Genomic DNA, 12,998 nt, shown 5'->3' on the forward strand with positions numbered 1-12,998 from the left:
AATTTGGCAAATGTTGTTCCAGACTAGGCTAGATACTGTAGCTACATTTCAGACAAAAACTTTAGACGAGAAAACCCAAGACAAACCAGCCTAAACACACCACTATATTTCAGACTAGAGGTCTATGTTTAAGTCTCGTCTAAAATCGGGACAGGAGGACGTCTGGCCTGAATTTCCTACTACTTCATTCATGTGAAAACTAGAAAAACCTGGTAGTGAAAACGAGCGCAGTACCAGGGTCCTTGTCTGTAGCCGAGCAGTCCGTTCTCTTCAGCACACGGTCCATCTTGAGGGAGCCCCTCAGTACCCGCTCTAAGACACCCTGGCCCTCTCTCAGCCGCTCAACTGTCGTGGGCACCATCCTGGATCGAAGCAAAACACCAACACCGTCATGTACAGTATGTTCAGTCACACACACAATGGGCTTATATAGGACCCTATAAAATCTGTACAATAGTTTTTTGTTGCCGAATCCGTTTTAGTTTTTCCCCCAAACTCAGTTTTGTTTTTCATCGATAGTCAGGTTTTGCTCTAAGTCACTTTTTTTTTTTTTAAATAGAAAAACAAAACAAATTGGATGTTCCAAGTCCACAACAATGCTTAAACCACATCAGGAGACAATTTTTGGGGTCTGGGAAAAATCTAAAGACATTTTTATTTTTGAGTGCAGTTACCCTTGAAGTCAACTGCACACCAACAAGAAAAGTGAATGCAAAGTGACAGGGAACAAAGTGCTGTGAGAGGATGTGGTGCCGGTGTCTAGTCTTACCAGTGGCTGGTACCTTCCTGAGCCCTGGACTGTTGCTGTGGGGCGACGGTGTGGTGGTTATCTGGGGGGCTCACCTCCTCTATCTGGGGGATGGAGGAGTGGATGGGGGAGGAGAAGGAGCTGTGGGGGGAGGCTGGGGGCTGCAGGTGGAAGGAACGGAGGCCTCCGGGAGACTTGGCGCTGGCACAGATGGAGCTGGGGCGGGTGTCCAGGGAGCTACCCCCGGGTTCTGGGTCCCTGCTGCTCCCCTGCTTTCTCTTACGGTACTCCAGCAGAGACACCTGAGTCGTCGAGGAAAAAGAACCATCCCTAGTCAGTCATATGTACAGCCTTAGTCCCATGACACACACACTACCACTGGTTGCATTGCGACACCAGTGATTACTCACCAGTACAGTATGGTCAGGACGTCATGCATCAACTCAACTGTTAGACGACTTACCTTGAATGCACGTTCGCTTACATGTTATCAACGGACTGACCAAACATCCAAAATGTTACCAAACCCTGAATGGAAGAGCAACCACAGGTCACCGATCTACTACTTCTACCATCCTGGGAGTTCTATGGTGGGTCAACATCCTCAGTTGCTGTGGTTATCTGACATGGATATAGAGGTGCAAAAATACAATACCTTGGCTTACAATTGGAATGAGTCGACTTTGACAATAACAGACAAACAACGAAGCGATCCAGGGTAGCTTTATCACACTCTCCCTACAGTGTCGGGACAAAACCCTGCTGAATGGCAAAGAAAATGGCTTTTTGTACCAGAGTATTGATACTGGCATCAATGTTATTACCAGAATCAGGAAGCGATCATATTCTAAAATGGGTTTTGTCACACACCACCATTCTGTTTTGACTTATGAAGCCTTTGTTCTTTGTGGATAGTTAGTAACGGGCCAACATTGAAACATCAGCACAGGCAACTTATCATTATCAAATGAAACATCACAACAAAGCAACCACTGGGAGGTAAGAAACAAAACAGAAAGGGGGGGGGGGGGCGACAAAAACAGAACACTCGCGTACGGTACATACACCCACACTCAAGAGACAAATGAGAGAGAGAGCAGCTCGGTAGAAGGTCGTCATGAAACAGGCAGGAGACTCAAGGAGGGAACGGGGGGGGGGGGGGATGAGAGAGATGAAGGCTGCCTGAATGGACAGTCCGATATCAGGGCTACCAGGAGGCCCCACCTAGACCCTTAGAGCTGCAGTTAGAGGCTTAGGACTTGAAGAATCTCCACACAGTAGGGTCTTCGGACCCGAGGACTACTATACTTGTTAGGGCCTTTTGATTCTGCTTGGGCCCCAAACCCAGCTTCTCGGGCTCCAAAGACTACTTTTATGGACCTTCTGATTGTCCTTGGGCCCTTAGGGGTGCCTCTTGAAGGGGTGCTAGTATGGTTCTTGGATGGGCATTGGCCATACTGCTGGTATGGATCGAGGCTGGTGAAAGGGGATGCGGGCACAGAACTATGGATGAGATGGACCATAGACGAATGGCCAGTGAAGCCGACGCCCACAGGGCCTGGCTCAACCTCGGCAACCTGAAGACAACACCATGAAGCATCGGGCTCGTAGCACGGCGCTCCGAGACGACGGGGTGACCATGTTTCTGACACAGAGATGTTTTGATATAATAGGTCATGTAGGTTTTTTTGGGGGGGAAAAGGGGAGTTTGGGGTGGGGCTGTGTATGCGGATGCCAAACAATATTTACATGCACACTTCTAAATGGTATGGAAATATTCACCATATTGTGTACTGTCTTGTATTCACGTCTTACTGCTATAGCCTGGTAACCTGGCTGTCCTGTCAGCAGACTAACGGTTTGCAGGTTGGCCCTCTGCCTTGGTAGAAACAGTGGAAGAAAGACTTGGCAAAGGTTTCAGGAGGAGCATAGGGGGGGGTGGGAGGGTGAGGAGAGGGTCGACAGAACACAAAACCTGTTGGGCTAGCTGCAGTAGGAAAGACAGAATACACATAGAGAGAGAGAAAATGTGTAAATCATTCTAGAAGTACGGCATCGTTTGTTTCTAAAGACATGTATGACAATTGTTACCCCACGTCTATTTTGATTAAATTATCATCTCGGCGTGGAATCACTGAGCCCACTTGATCTATTTGACACAAAGTGAATGGAAAACACAAAGCAAGGAAATACTACAATGACCAAGTAGTCATTCAGTTTCCACATACTCTACCACACTCAATATGACTCTTTCCCCTCAAATTTGGACATTATACCAATAAGCATGTAGGCACTTCTTCCATACTACCACTTCAGACATGATCTACCTAGCATACCGCCATTTGGGAGTTTCATTTAAAACAAATAGCTTTGTTAAATGGTACAATTTCTTTGGGGAGGAAAAAAAAACAAAAGCAGGAAAACGTTGAGAGAGTTGGACTTGCCTTCTTTTTCTGCGGTGGGTTACTGGTGTGGTGGGGAGGGGTGCCGCTGTCTGGGTAGCCCCCGCCATAGTGCTGCTCGCCGTAGGGTGACAGAGAGCCAGGCCCTGCCTCGGCCAGAGGCCCTTGGCCACTCACGGTGCTGTAGAAGGACTCGGCCGGGGAGAAGCTGCCCTCCGATTGGCTGAGGCGCCTGTCGGTGGTGACGGGGTTGCCCAGGTTGGCGTTGAGCGGGGAGCAGGTATAGATGAGGTTGAACTCAGTCCTGAAGCTCTGCTCTCTGGCCTGCTGGGCCGACTCGGACAAGGTGCTTGGCGCCAGGGGAGTGAGGAGGCCGCCCCCGCCCACCATGGAGGCCAGCGGCCCCTGCGTGTCAGGGGGAGGAGGCCCCGTTGCCAAGAGGAGAGAGAAGTCGTCTGACATGGCGGGCGCAGGGCCATCGAGGCCCGAGGACAGGTTGGGGAACTGCAGGGCGCAGCGCGGGGCGTCAACGTCCGGTTGCAGACACGGCTACAGGTGGAGGAGGAAGAAGAGGGAAACAGGGTTACGAAACCTGTGACAAAGAAAAAAAGAAAAACACCTGCCCTCATCTGTCCTGTGTTCCCTAACGCATCTAGCCCCGTCTCCAGTGATCTAACAGTTACTCTGGGTCTGTGGGGTGAATGCCTACCTCTGGAGAGATGGACTCTGGCCTGTGCACAGGAGAAGCCTCTGGAGATGATATGTTCTGGATGGGTAGAAGAGAGAGACGTGAAATACCATTAGAAACAGATCGATAGCACAGTGAAAACAACCATGTCTATGCACTGTAGCGTTGTACGCAGAAATGTCATATGTTCTGGTACCCCACTGACACATGTTCAGTATGTCCTGTGTGTGTGCGAGCATATGTGTGAGAGTGTATTTCTGTATGTCCTGTGTGTGTTTATCTGCATCCTTCCAAAGTACCTCAAACTGCAGTGGCGTGTTGCAGCGGCTGGTTGGCAGCGAGGGCAGTGGCGAGTAGGCAGCCATGCCGTTGGACAGCCGGCGCTCCTCGTCGCCGTAGCAACCCAGCAGCGCGGCGTAGGATGCGGGGCTAGGCAGGGGTTGGTCCGACGGCAGCGGGGGAGTGATGGGCGACAGGGGCCGCAGCAGCAGACAGTGTTCTTCTGAGCCGGGCAGAGGCGGCGCTGCCTCCACCTCCGGGCCATATATGGACCGCCTCTTCTTGGGGGGCGCCGCCAGTTCTTTATTTATTTATTTTTAAATCGGAAAGAAAAGCAATAGCGTCAGATGATCTGCTGTGACAGGTGTCAGCGCACACCGATGAAAAGGATCTTCGTTTGGGGTTAGGTTCACTTAAAATGATGTACATGGTTGACGAATTAGGATAAAGTAAGTAAAACAATACCAGACTAACAATAGCTAACGCTAAATACTGGCACGTCTGAGGAAGAGTGCTCGTCAACAGCAAGACTGCTATACCGGACCCGGGTTCCAAAAACGATTTCAACTATTAGAAACCTTTCAAATGCTGCAGCTGTGCTTGGCTGACCTCTTGCAATGGAACAAAAAAGAAAAGTCCCAAAAGTGCAAACATCGTCCACCTTGAAAATGCTCAAAGTATTTGAAAGACTTGGAATAGTATAAACCAGGTCTGTACTAAACTCAGCAAAAAAAGAAACTTAACATGTGTAAATATTTATATGAACATAAGATTCAACAACTGAGAAACTGATCAAGTTCCACAGACATGTGACTAACAGAAACTGAATAATGTGTCCCTGAACAAAGGGGGGGGGGGGGGTCAAAAGTAACCGTCAGTATCTGGTGTGGTGAGATGTTACCCCACTCTTTCACCAAGGCACCTGCAAGTTCCCAGACATTTCTGGGGGGAATGATCCTTGCCCTCACCCTCCGATCCAACAGGTCCCAGAGTTGCTCAATGGGATTGAGATCCGGGCTCTTCGCTGGCCATGGCAGAACACTGACATTCCTGTCTTGCAGATGGCATTGTCATGCTGGAGGGTCATGTCAGGATGAGCCTGCAGGAAGGGTACCACATGAGGGAGGAGGATGTCTTCCCTGTAATACACAGCGTTAGGATTGCCTGCAATGACAACAAGCTCAGTCCGATGATGCTGTGACACACCGCCCCAGAACATGGACCTTCCAACTCCAAATCGATCTCGCTCCAGAGTACAGGCCTCTCAGTGTAACGCTCATTCCTTCGACGATAAACGTGAATCCGACCATCACCCCCCCGGTGAGACAAAACCACGACTCGTCAGTGAAGAGCACTTTTTGCCAGTCCTGTCTGGTCCAGCGACGGTGGGTTTGTGCCCATAGGCGACATTGTTGCCGGTGATATCTGGTGAGGATCTGCATTACAACAGGCCTACAAGCCCTCAGTCCAGCCTCTCTCAGCCTGTTGCGGACAGTCTGAGCAATGATGGAGGGATTGTGCGTTCCTGGTGTAAGTTGTTGTTGCCATCCTGCACCTGTCCCGCAGGTGTGATGTTCGGATGTACCGATCCTGTGCAGGTATTGTTACACGTGGTCTACCACTGCGAGGACGATCAACTGTCCATCCGGTCTCCATGTAGCCCTGTCTTAGGCGTCTCTCAGTACAGACATTGCGATTTATTGCCCTGGCCACATCTGCAGTCCTCATGCCTCCTTGCAGCATGCCTAAGGCACGTTCACGCAGATGAGCAGAGAACTTGGGCATCTTTCTTCAGGTGTTCTTCAGAGTCCGTAGAAAGGCCTCTTTAGTGTCCTAAGTTTTCATAACTGTGACCTTAATTGCCTACCGTCTGTAAGCTGTTAGTGTCTTAACGACCGTTCCACAGGTGCATGTTCATTAATTGTTCATGGTTCATTGAACAAGCATGAGAAACCGTGTTTAAACCCTTTACATTGAAGATTTGAAGTTATTTGGATTTTTACGAATTATCTTTGAAAGACAGGGTCCTGAAAAAGGGACATTACTTTTTTTGCTGAGTTTAGATTACAAATGCTACTAGACTTGTTAGAAGACAGTGAACAGACAAAAAAAATATATGTTTGTAGATACCGGCTTTGAAAGGGTTGGGGGTGGAGCTGCTGCTGTTACTTTGGTGGGAAGAGGTGGACTCAGTGCCATCCTCCAGGCCCCCCGAGCAGAGCCCGCTCTCATCCTGGGCTTGTTGGATCCATCTCTGCACATAGGGGAGATACAAACAGGCATCAGACAAAATACCGGAACACTGAATATCCTTCAAACATATGAAGGGTAGTGGACAAGTGCACACTTGGGATGCATCCACTTCTAACAGCCCTGTCCTTCACCCACTACACATCACATTTTCCATGTACCCCTATTCCCCATTGACCCCAACAACTTCCACAACTCCCTCCACCATTACCTTCTTGAAGGAGCCGTAGGTGGCGTCCACACTGACAGGCCGGCGCCGGCGCTCAGGGTTGAAAGGCGAGCCGAAGCGCACGTAGTGTTTGGGCGCAGTGCAGATGAGCGGCGAGGCCGCAAGGCCCGGCAGCATGTTGAGCGTAGTCGCCAGCACCGTGGGGTCAGTGGTGATGCGCAGTTGCCGCTCCACCGTGGGCGCCTCCTGCAGGACTACCTTGTCCAGCACTTTGTCTTTCAGCCACTCAGTCACCAGATACTGGGGGAGGGGGAGATCATTATTTGCAAACAAATTCTGGAAGACTCGTTACCTCCAAATTCTAAAAGGGACTTTTCAGCAAGAAATCTGGGAATTATTTTTAACAAATTGTGGAAAAGACTGACAAATTCTACATTTGTGTATATTGGACTATAAATGTTGTAATACAAAAACTCTAAAGAGTTGTCCTGGTTCATTAAATTTTTAATAAATAATAACAATTAAATACAAAATGGTGGTTGGAAGTCAGCCCCATCCCTCTCACCTTCTTAGTCTTAGGCAGGTTGCGAAGGTTGCCTTTGTTCAGAGCACTCAGGCCTTCTCCGTCAAGGAGTTGCCCAGCTCCCAATGCTCCGTCTCCCAGCCTCAGCTCTGTCCCGGGTCCCCCCAGGGGACCCTCCTGCCCCTCGGCCACCACCGCCTGCTCCAGGGCTGCCTGCTGCAGGGCCAGTGCCTGCCGCTGGCGGCGGGCTCGCTGCGACGAACTGGAGCGGTAGCGCGAGATGCGGCTCTTAGGCCGTGGCTTGGAGGAGCGGGCCGGGGGAGGCTTGGGGGGCACCGCAAGAGGGGCCAGGAGGGGAGCGGTACACACCAGGGCCTTGTCTGCGTCAGCTACAAAGGAGGGTTCCTGGAGAGAGAGATTCTGTTGGGGGGGGGAATCAATATTGAAATATTGGTCACAAAGTTCAAAAAGAGAATGTGGCGGTAAAGGGGATGAAAGTCTAACTCACGGTGACGTAGGTGGCACGGCGCGTGCTTATCCCCACCCCTACTTGGTGGGCCGCGGCGTTAACCCCCGTGGGGTTCCCTCCGCTCCCCTCTACAGACTCCAGGCCCTCCTGTTTAAACTCATCTATGCCCCCTGTGCTGGGCGTCCTCTTCTACAGAGACAGAGAGAGTGGGTTACGAACTGCAGACTTACACTATGATTTGATAGTGACAGTGGGTTGGTTGGTGCGACAGGAATTATGTCAGGGCGGAGATGTGGCACATACCGGTCTACTAGAGATGAGGACTCCGTTCTCGTCCAGCTCTTCCTCCTCTCCTTCCTCCAGCTTCACCCCATCTAGGAGTGCCTCCTGTAACACATACGGCGCATACATTTTCATTACACAGTGCACACACACCCCCGTGTGTCTCTGTAGGAAAGCACCACGAGTTGTAAAATTCTCTACAACCCATCCACCCAGTCTCTATATGTACACACACGTCTTTGCACCAAGACAAACACACACACCTCTGTGTCACTGTTGCCCAGGCTGACGTTGCCCTGCAGCGTCTCCCGGACCTCGCCACTCTCCTCGGGCGGCTGGTTACTGTCATCTGACATCCCGAAAGGTCCCTTGCCGCCACCTGGCCCCTCCATCTCTCTCCGCTGGGCCTTCCGCCGCCGCGTCTCGGCCCCCGTGGGTGCCGGGAGTTGAGAGGGCGGGGGCAGCGACCCCGCGGCTTGGCAGAGCAGGGTTTCGCGTGGGCTCAGATTGTGCTTCAGCACGGGGCAGTTCTGCTGGTTGCCCTTGTAGCAGGCGCAGTCCACCTTGTAATTACTGCAATAACGATAACAATAAAATGATTTATCTCGTGTGCTTTTTTAAAACCCAGATGAACACTTTAGGGTCGAGAGAGAAGAGCAAAACCGTACTTTGTGCTGATATAAAAAGTCTTTACAGATATACTTGATTGACACTGACCAACTATTGAACTCGTAGTCAAAGCTGATGGTGACCTCGGCGTCCTTGAGGATTTGCGTGACGGCGTAGATACAGAGGTGGATCATGCCATCAGCGATCATATGCCGAACCTGGAGGGGACAGAAGACATTATGTATTAGCTTGGCTAGGACTGCATCCATTTCCCCCCCTAGAACAGGGGTCCCCAACATGTCGCAAGCTACTCATTTTTTTCTAGCTTTCATAATAGGCACATTCTTCTCCCCTGCAACTCTTCCCCAGGTCCTTCCTGTACAAGAGAAACCAGTGCATTGTTTTCTAGAAACACACCTGGTAAAATAATGGTTAATAAAAAACTAATGGGGGCACTTTCAAATCTGTGATTTATTATAAAATTGTTTTACTCACTTTTTTTCCTGGCTTTAGATTTTAGTATTTCACTCTCAAAATGACAATTGTTCATAGAGAAACAACAAAATTGGATGTTCTGAGTCAATGGTTAAATCATATCAGAAGACATTTTTTTTTATTAGGTCTGGAAGAAAACTACCAAATTGATTAGTGTAATTCCCCTTTAATTGCACATCTAGCGAGTGAGGAAAGTGCCGTCTAATGTGCTGGTTCTGTACTGCTGCTGCTCATTTCAAGGCAAAGTTCGCAAATAACAATAGTGATATACTTCTGCCAGGTAAGCCCACATTGCAGTTAACACTCATTGAGGAGGTTTTGTGGAAAGCACCACAGACAAACAGGGGCAACTTTTCTGGATATTAATTGGCAGATATTGTTTTAGTTTTAGCTTTTTAAGCCAACAGGTGGCTAACCAGGGGTGGGATAATGTCAGTGTTGCGTTGAATAGATAGTAGCTGGGAGCTTGCGGTGTCTGATACTTGTGAGATTGGTTTATGAAGGTCTGCGATGGAACACATGGAAAATTGCATTTAGGCCTACTTTCAGAATTGTTTGATCGACCTGTTGGAGACTCCTGCTCCAGAAGGGTGCGTCTCAATAGGCATAAATCTTTCCCCATCTTTTCCTTCATCTATGCTGATGTAAGAGCCCAGGAAAGGTGAGAACTAAATTCACCTGGTCTGACATTGCAAATGAGTGAAGTGAACTAAGGAGAGGAGATGAGGGAGTAAGTGTAAACTACTGAGATGCACCCAATGCCTTTCTTGAAGAAAAAAAAAACCAAACAAGATGGCTGACCTCTGCGCTGGGTGTACAGGACCTCCGGATGAAGCGCGCATCATTCCCAAATGTCCGCGCGTCCACGCACATCTCTACGTCGTTGAACTTAGAGTAGAACAGCACGAAAGGGTAGGGCCTAAAAGAAGTCAAAATCATGTCAACATGTGTATTTTTTCATAATAATACATCCTCAATTTCCTTCATAAAAACGATGCAATGGTGCAGCATATGAAAACCAAAACAGTCCACCTTAAAAATGTCAGATTTGACATCTTACCAATGCCACATTTTTGTTGGGCCTGCTTGAAAAAGCATGGAAGTTTGGGGAACGTTTAGGGAATTCTGCAACCATATGGAGAAGTGTAATGAAGGAATGCATACTTTTTGAAGAAGTGTCCGTTGACCTCAAACTGCTGTTTGAGCATGACCTTGCCCCGGTACTCGATGATCAGGGTGTCTGGCTCTAGATCCCTTGACGCCCGCAGGATCTTCCGGTGCTTCTGCACACGTGTCACCCGCCCCAGTTGTAACTGCATCTGAGAGCCAAGCACCGTGTTGTTGCACGCCAGCTCCGTTCGGTTAATTGTGTCCATGGCATTGGCCGAGGCATTGACCTGGGCCGGTGAGGTCGTCGTTGTCGCTGCCGTTGTATCGCCCACTACCACGCCCTCGGCAGCAACAGTAACGGTGGCGGCGCGGTGCAGCTGGAGCAGTGTCTGGACGTCAGCACTGTACTGGTTGGCCGTGGCCTCCTCGTACTGGTCCGTCCACTGGCGGATGCGGCTCTCCCAGCCCTCCGCTGTGGTCTCGTCCACTGCGCTGGCCTCCGTAGTGGAGTTCTGGGGGAGGGGAGGAGAACGGTTTTACTTCAGAGCCGTGTAGTGTTGAAAATACATGTATTTTTATTTTATTCACCTCCATTCTAAGACCTTTCATAAATGACCATGTCAGGTCTACAACACGTGTTTCTTCCCCTTAGATTAATGGGTTATCATGGGTGGGTGGTGCACAGTGCTTTATATCAACTTACCATATGATCATAAAATGGGAGTATTTGTGATTGGGTCAAAGGAACACGTCACTCAATGGAACCCTGAAGCTAACAAAGTGGCACTGATTTCTTCATCCCATTAGCTACTGCTGTGAAGTTTATTCATACATTGATATACAGTACCAGTCAAAGGTTTGGAAACACCTACTCATACAAGGGTTTCTTTATTTTTTTTTGTTGCATTTTCTACATTGTAGAATAATAGTGAAGACATCAAAACTATGAAATAACACATATGGAATATGTAGTAACCAAAAAAAGTGTTAAACAAATACAAATATATTTGAGATTCTTCAAAGTAGCCACCCTTGGCATTGATGACAGCTTTGTACTCTTGGCATTCTCTCAACCAGCATCATGAGGTAGTCACCTGGAATTAATTAACAGGTGTGACTTGTTAAAAGTTCAATTAATGCATTTGAGCCAATCAATTGTGTTGTGACAAGGTAGGGGTGGTATACAGAAGATGCCCTATTTGGCAAAAGTCTATATTATGGCAGGAAGAGCTCAAATAAGCAAAGAGAAACAGTCCATCATTACTTTAAGACATTAAGATCAGTCAATCCGGAAAATGTGAAGGACTTCTAAAGTTCCTTCAAGTGCAGTCGCAAAAACCATCAAGCACAATGATGAAACTAGCTCTCATGAGGACCACCACAGGAAAGTAAGACCCAGAGTTGCCTCTGTTGCAGAGGATATGTTCATTAGAGTTACCAACCTCGGAAATTGCAGCCCAAATAAATATAGTTCAACATTAACTGTTCAGATGAGACTGCGTAAATCAGGCCTTCATGGTCAAATTGCTGCAAAGAAACCACTAGTAAAGGACACCAATAAGAACAGACTTGCTTGGGCCAAGAAACATGAGCAATGGACATTAGACCGGTGGAAATCTGTCCCTTGGTCTGATTAGACCAAATTTTAGATTTTTGGTTCCAACCGCCGTGTCTTTGTGAGATGCAGAGTAGGTGAACAGATTTGTGTGGATCCCACTGTGAAGCATGGAGGAGGTGTGATGGTGCTTTGCTGTTGACACAGTCTGATTTATTTAGAATTCAAGGCACAATTAAACAGCATAGCTACCACAGCACTTTGCAGTGATACGCCATCCCATCTGGTTTGCGCTCGGTGGGACTATCATTTGTTTTTCAACAGGACAATGACAAAAAACACCTCCAGGCTGTGTAAGGGCTACTTGACCAAGGAGGGAGATGAGTGCGGCATCAGACGACTTGGCTTCCACAATCGCCCGACCTCAACCAAATTGAGATGGTTTGGGATGAGTTGAACCGCAGACTGAAGGAAAAGCAGCCAACAAGTGCTCAGCATATGTGGGAACTCCTTCAAGACTGATGGAAAAGCATTCCAGGTGAAGCTGGTTGAGAGAATGCCAAGTGTGCAAAGCTGTCAAGGCAAAGGGAGGCTACTTCGAAGAATATTAAATATATTTTGATTTGTTCAACAGTTTTTGGCTTACTACATGATTCCATATGTTATTTCATAGTTTTGATGTTGTCACTATTACTCTACAATGTGGGGGGGAAGTTTAATGAGTAGGTGTGTTAACTTTTGACAGGTACTGTATATAAATGAACTTCACAGCAGTAGCTAATGGGATGAAGAACTCAATGCCACTGTTAGCATCATGGTTCCATTGAGAGACCTTTGACTGGTACTGTATAACTGAAAAGATCCTCGGAAGGAATTCATCTTACCTTCATCCTCATGGACTTTCTAGAACCCTCTCTGAAGGCCTGTAAAGACAGACACTCATTTACACAACGTTTCGACAACATTCAGAGGGTCTCCTACTCACAACGTTTAGGCAACGTTTCAGAGAGTCTACTTGTGTTAACACGTTTCAGAGATTCACAAAATAATGTAGCAAAAATAACTTTATGCTACTAGAAAAAGACTGCAACTTCTCTCTTGGCCTCTAGAGGTATAATTGGCATATTCAGCCTTAAGAGCAAATTAAAACAAGTAACTTCACCATCTTGGTCCTCTTCCTAGCTGTGGGTTTTGCATTTGCTCCCTCAGCCCCTTTTCACACTTTGAATGTGTGGCATTTGGCACACATGGCCATTTTCCCCATACTATTGTTGTCTTTAGCAAGGATACTCTTGCCGTCGCTGCCGCCTGCATTTAGCCCAAATGGTGGCTGGCACCTTCTGCTAGCACTTCATTTGGCACTCTTTCCTGGCATGTCTCGCATTTCACACACACTTAGGACTCTTTGCTAACTGTGCT

At 48.1% G+C, this 12,998-nt stretch overlaps 1 protein-coding gene across 6 annotated transcripts in view; it reads right to left on the reverse strand.

Annotated features, from left to right (window-relative positions):
- setd5 (SET domain containing 5) overlaps window positions 1-12,998 on the reverse strand; it is a 49,571-nt gene that overhangs the window by 2,729 nt on the left and 33,844 nt on the right. For 2 of the 6 annotated variants that reach the window (XM_020468660.2, XM_020468657.2), the window contains exons 7-22: window positions 12,464-12,502; window positions 10,079-10,536; window positions 9,716-9,833; window positions 8,528-8,637; window positions 8,074-8,383; window positions 7,832-7,915; window positions 7,568-7,717; window positions 7,102-7,479; window positions 6,579-6,836; window positions 6,248-6,371; window positions 4,138-4,418; window positions 3,860-3,916; window positions 3,193-3,699; window positions 2,531-2,623; window positions 770-1,050; window positions 235-362 (exon numbers count right to left, since the gene is read on the reverse strand). In XM_020468660.2, coding sequence (XP_020324249.1) covers window positions 235-362; window positions 770-1,050; window positions 2,531-2,623; window positions 3,193-3,699; window positions 3,860-3,916; window positions 4,138-4,418; window positions 6,248-6,371; window positions 6,579-6,836; window positions 7,102-7,479; window positions 7,568-7,717; window positions 7,832-7,915; window positions 8,074-8,383; window positions 8,528-8,637; window positions 9,716-9,833; window positions 10,079-10,536; window positions 12,464-12,502 — 3,376 coding nt within the window. The remainder of the gene's footprint in view (window positions 1-234; window positions 363-769; window positions 1,051-2,530; window positions 2,624-3,192; window positions 3,700-3,859; window positions 3,917-4,137; window positions 4,419-6,247; window positions 6,372-6,578; window positions 6,837-7,101; window positions 7,480-7,567; window positions 7,718-7,831; window positions 7,916-8,073; window positions 8,384-8,527; window positions 8,638-9,715; window positions 9,834-10,078; window positions 10,537-12,463; window positions 12,503-12,998) is intronic. The other 4 variants (XM_020468661.2, XM_020468662.2, XM_031826705.1 and 1 more) reach the window with 3 other exon arrangements.

The sequence above is a fragment of the Oncorhynchus kisutch genome, linkage group LG1 (assembly GCF_002021735.2).
Source record: "Oncorhynchus kisutch isolate 150728-3 linkage group LG1, Okis_V2, whole genome shotgun sequence".
Lineage (NCBI taxonomy): Eukaryota > Metazoa > Chordata > Actinopteri > Salmoniformes > Salmonidae > Oncorhynchus > Oncorhynchus kisutch.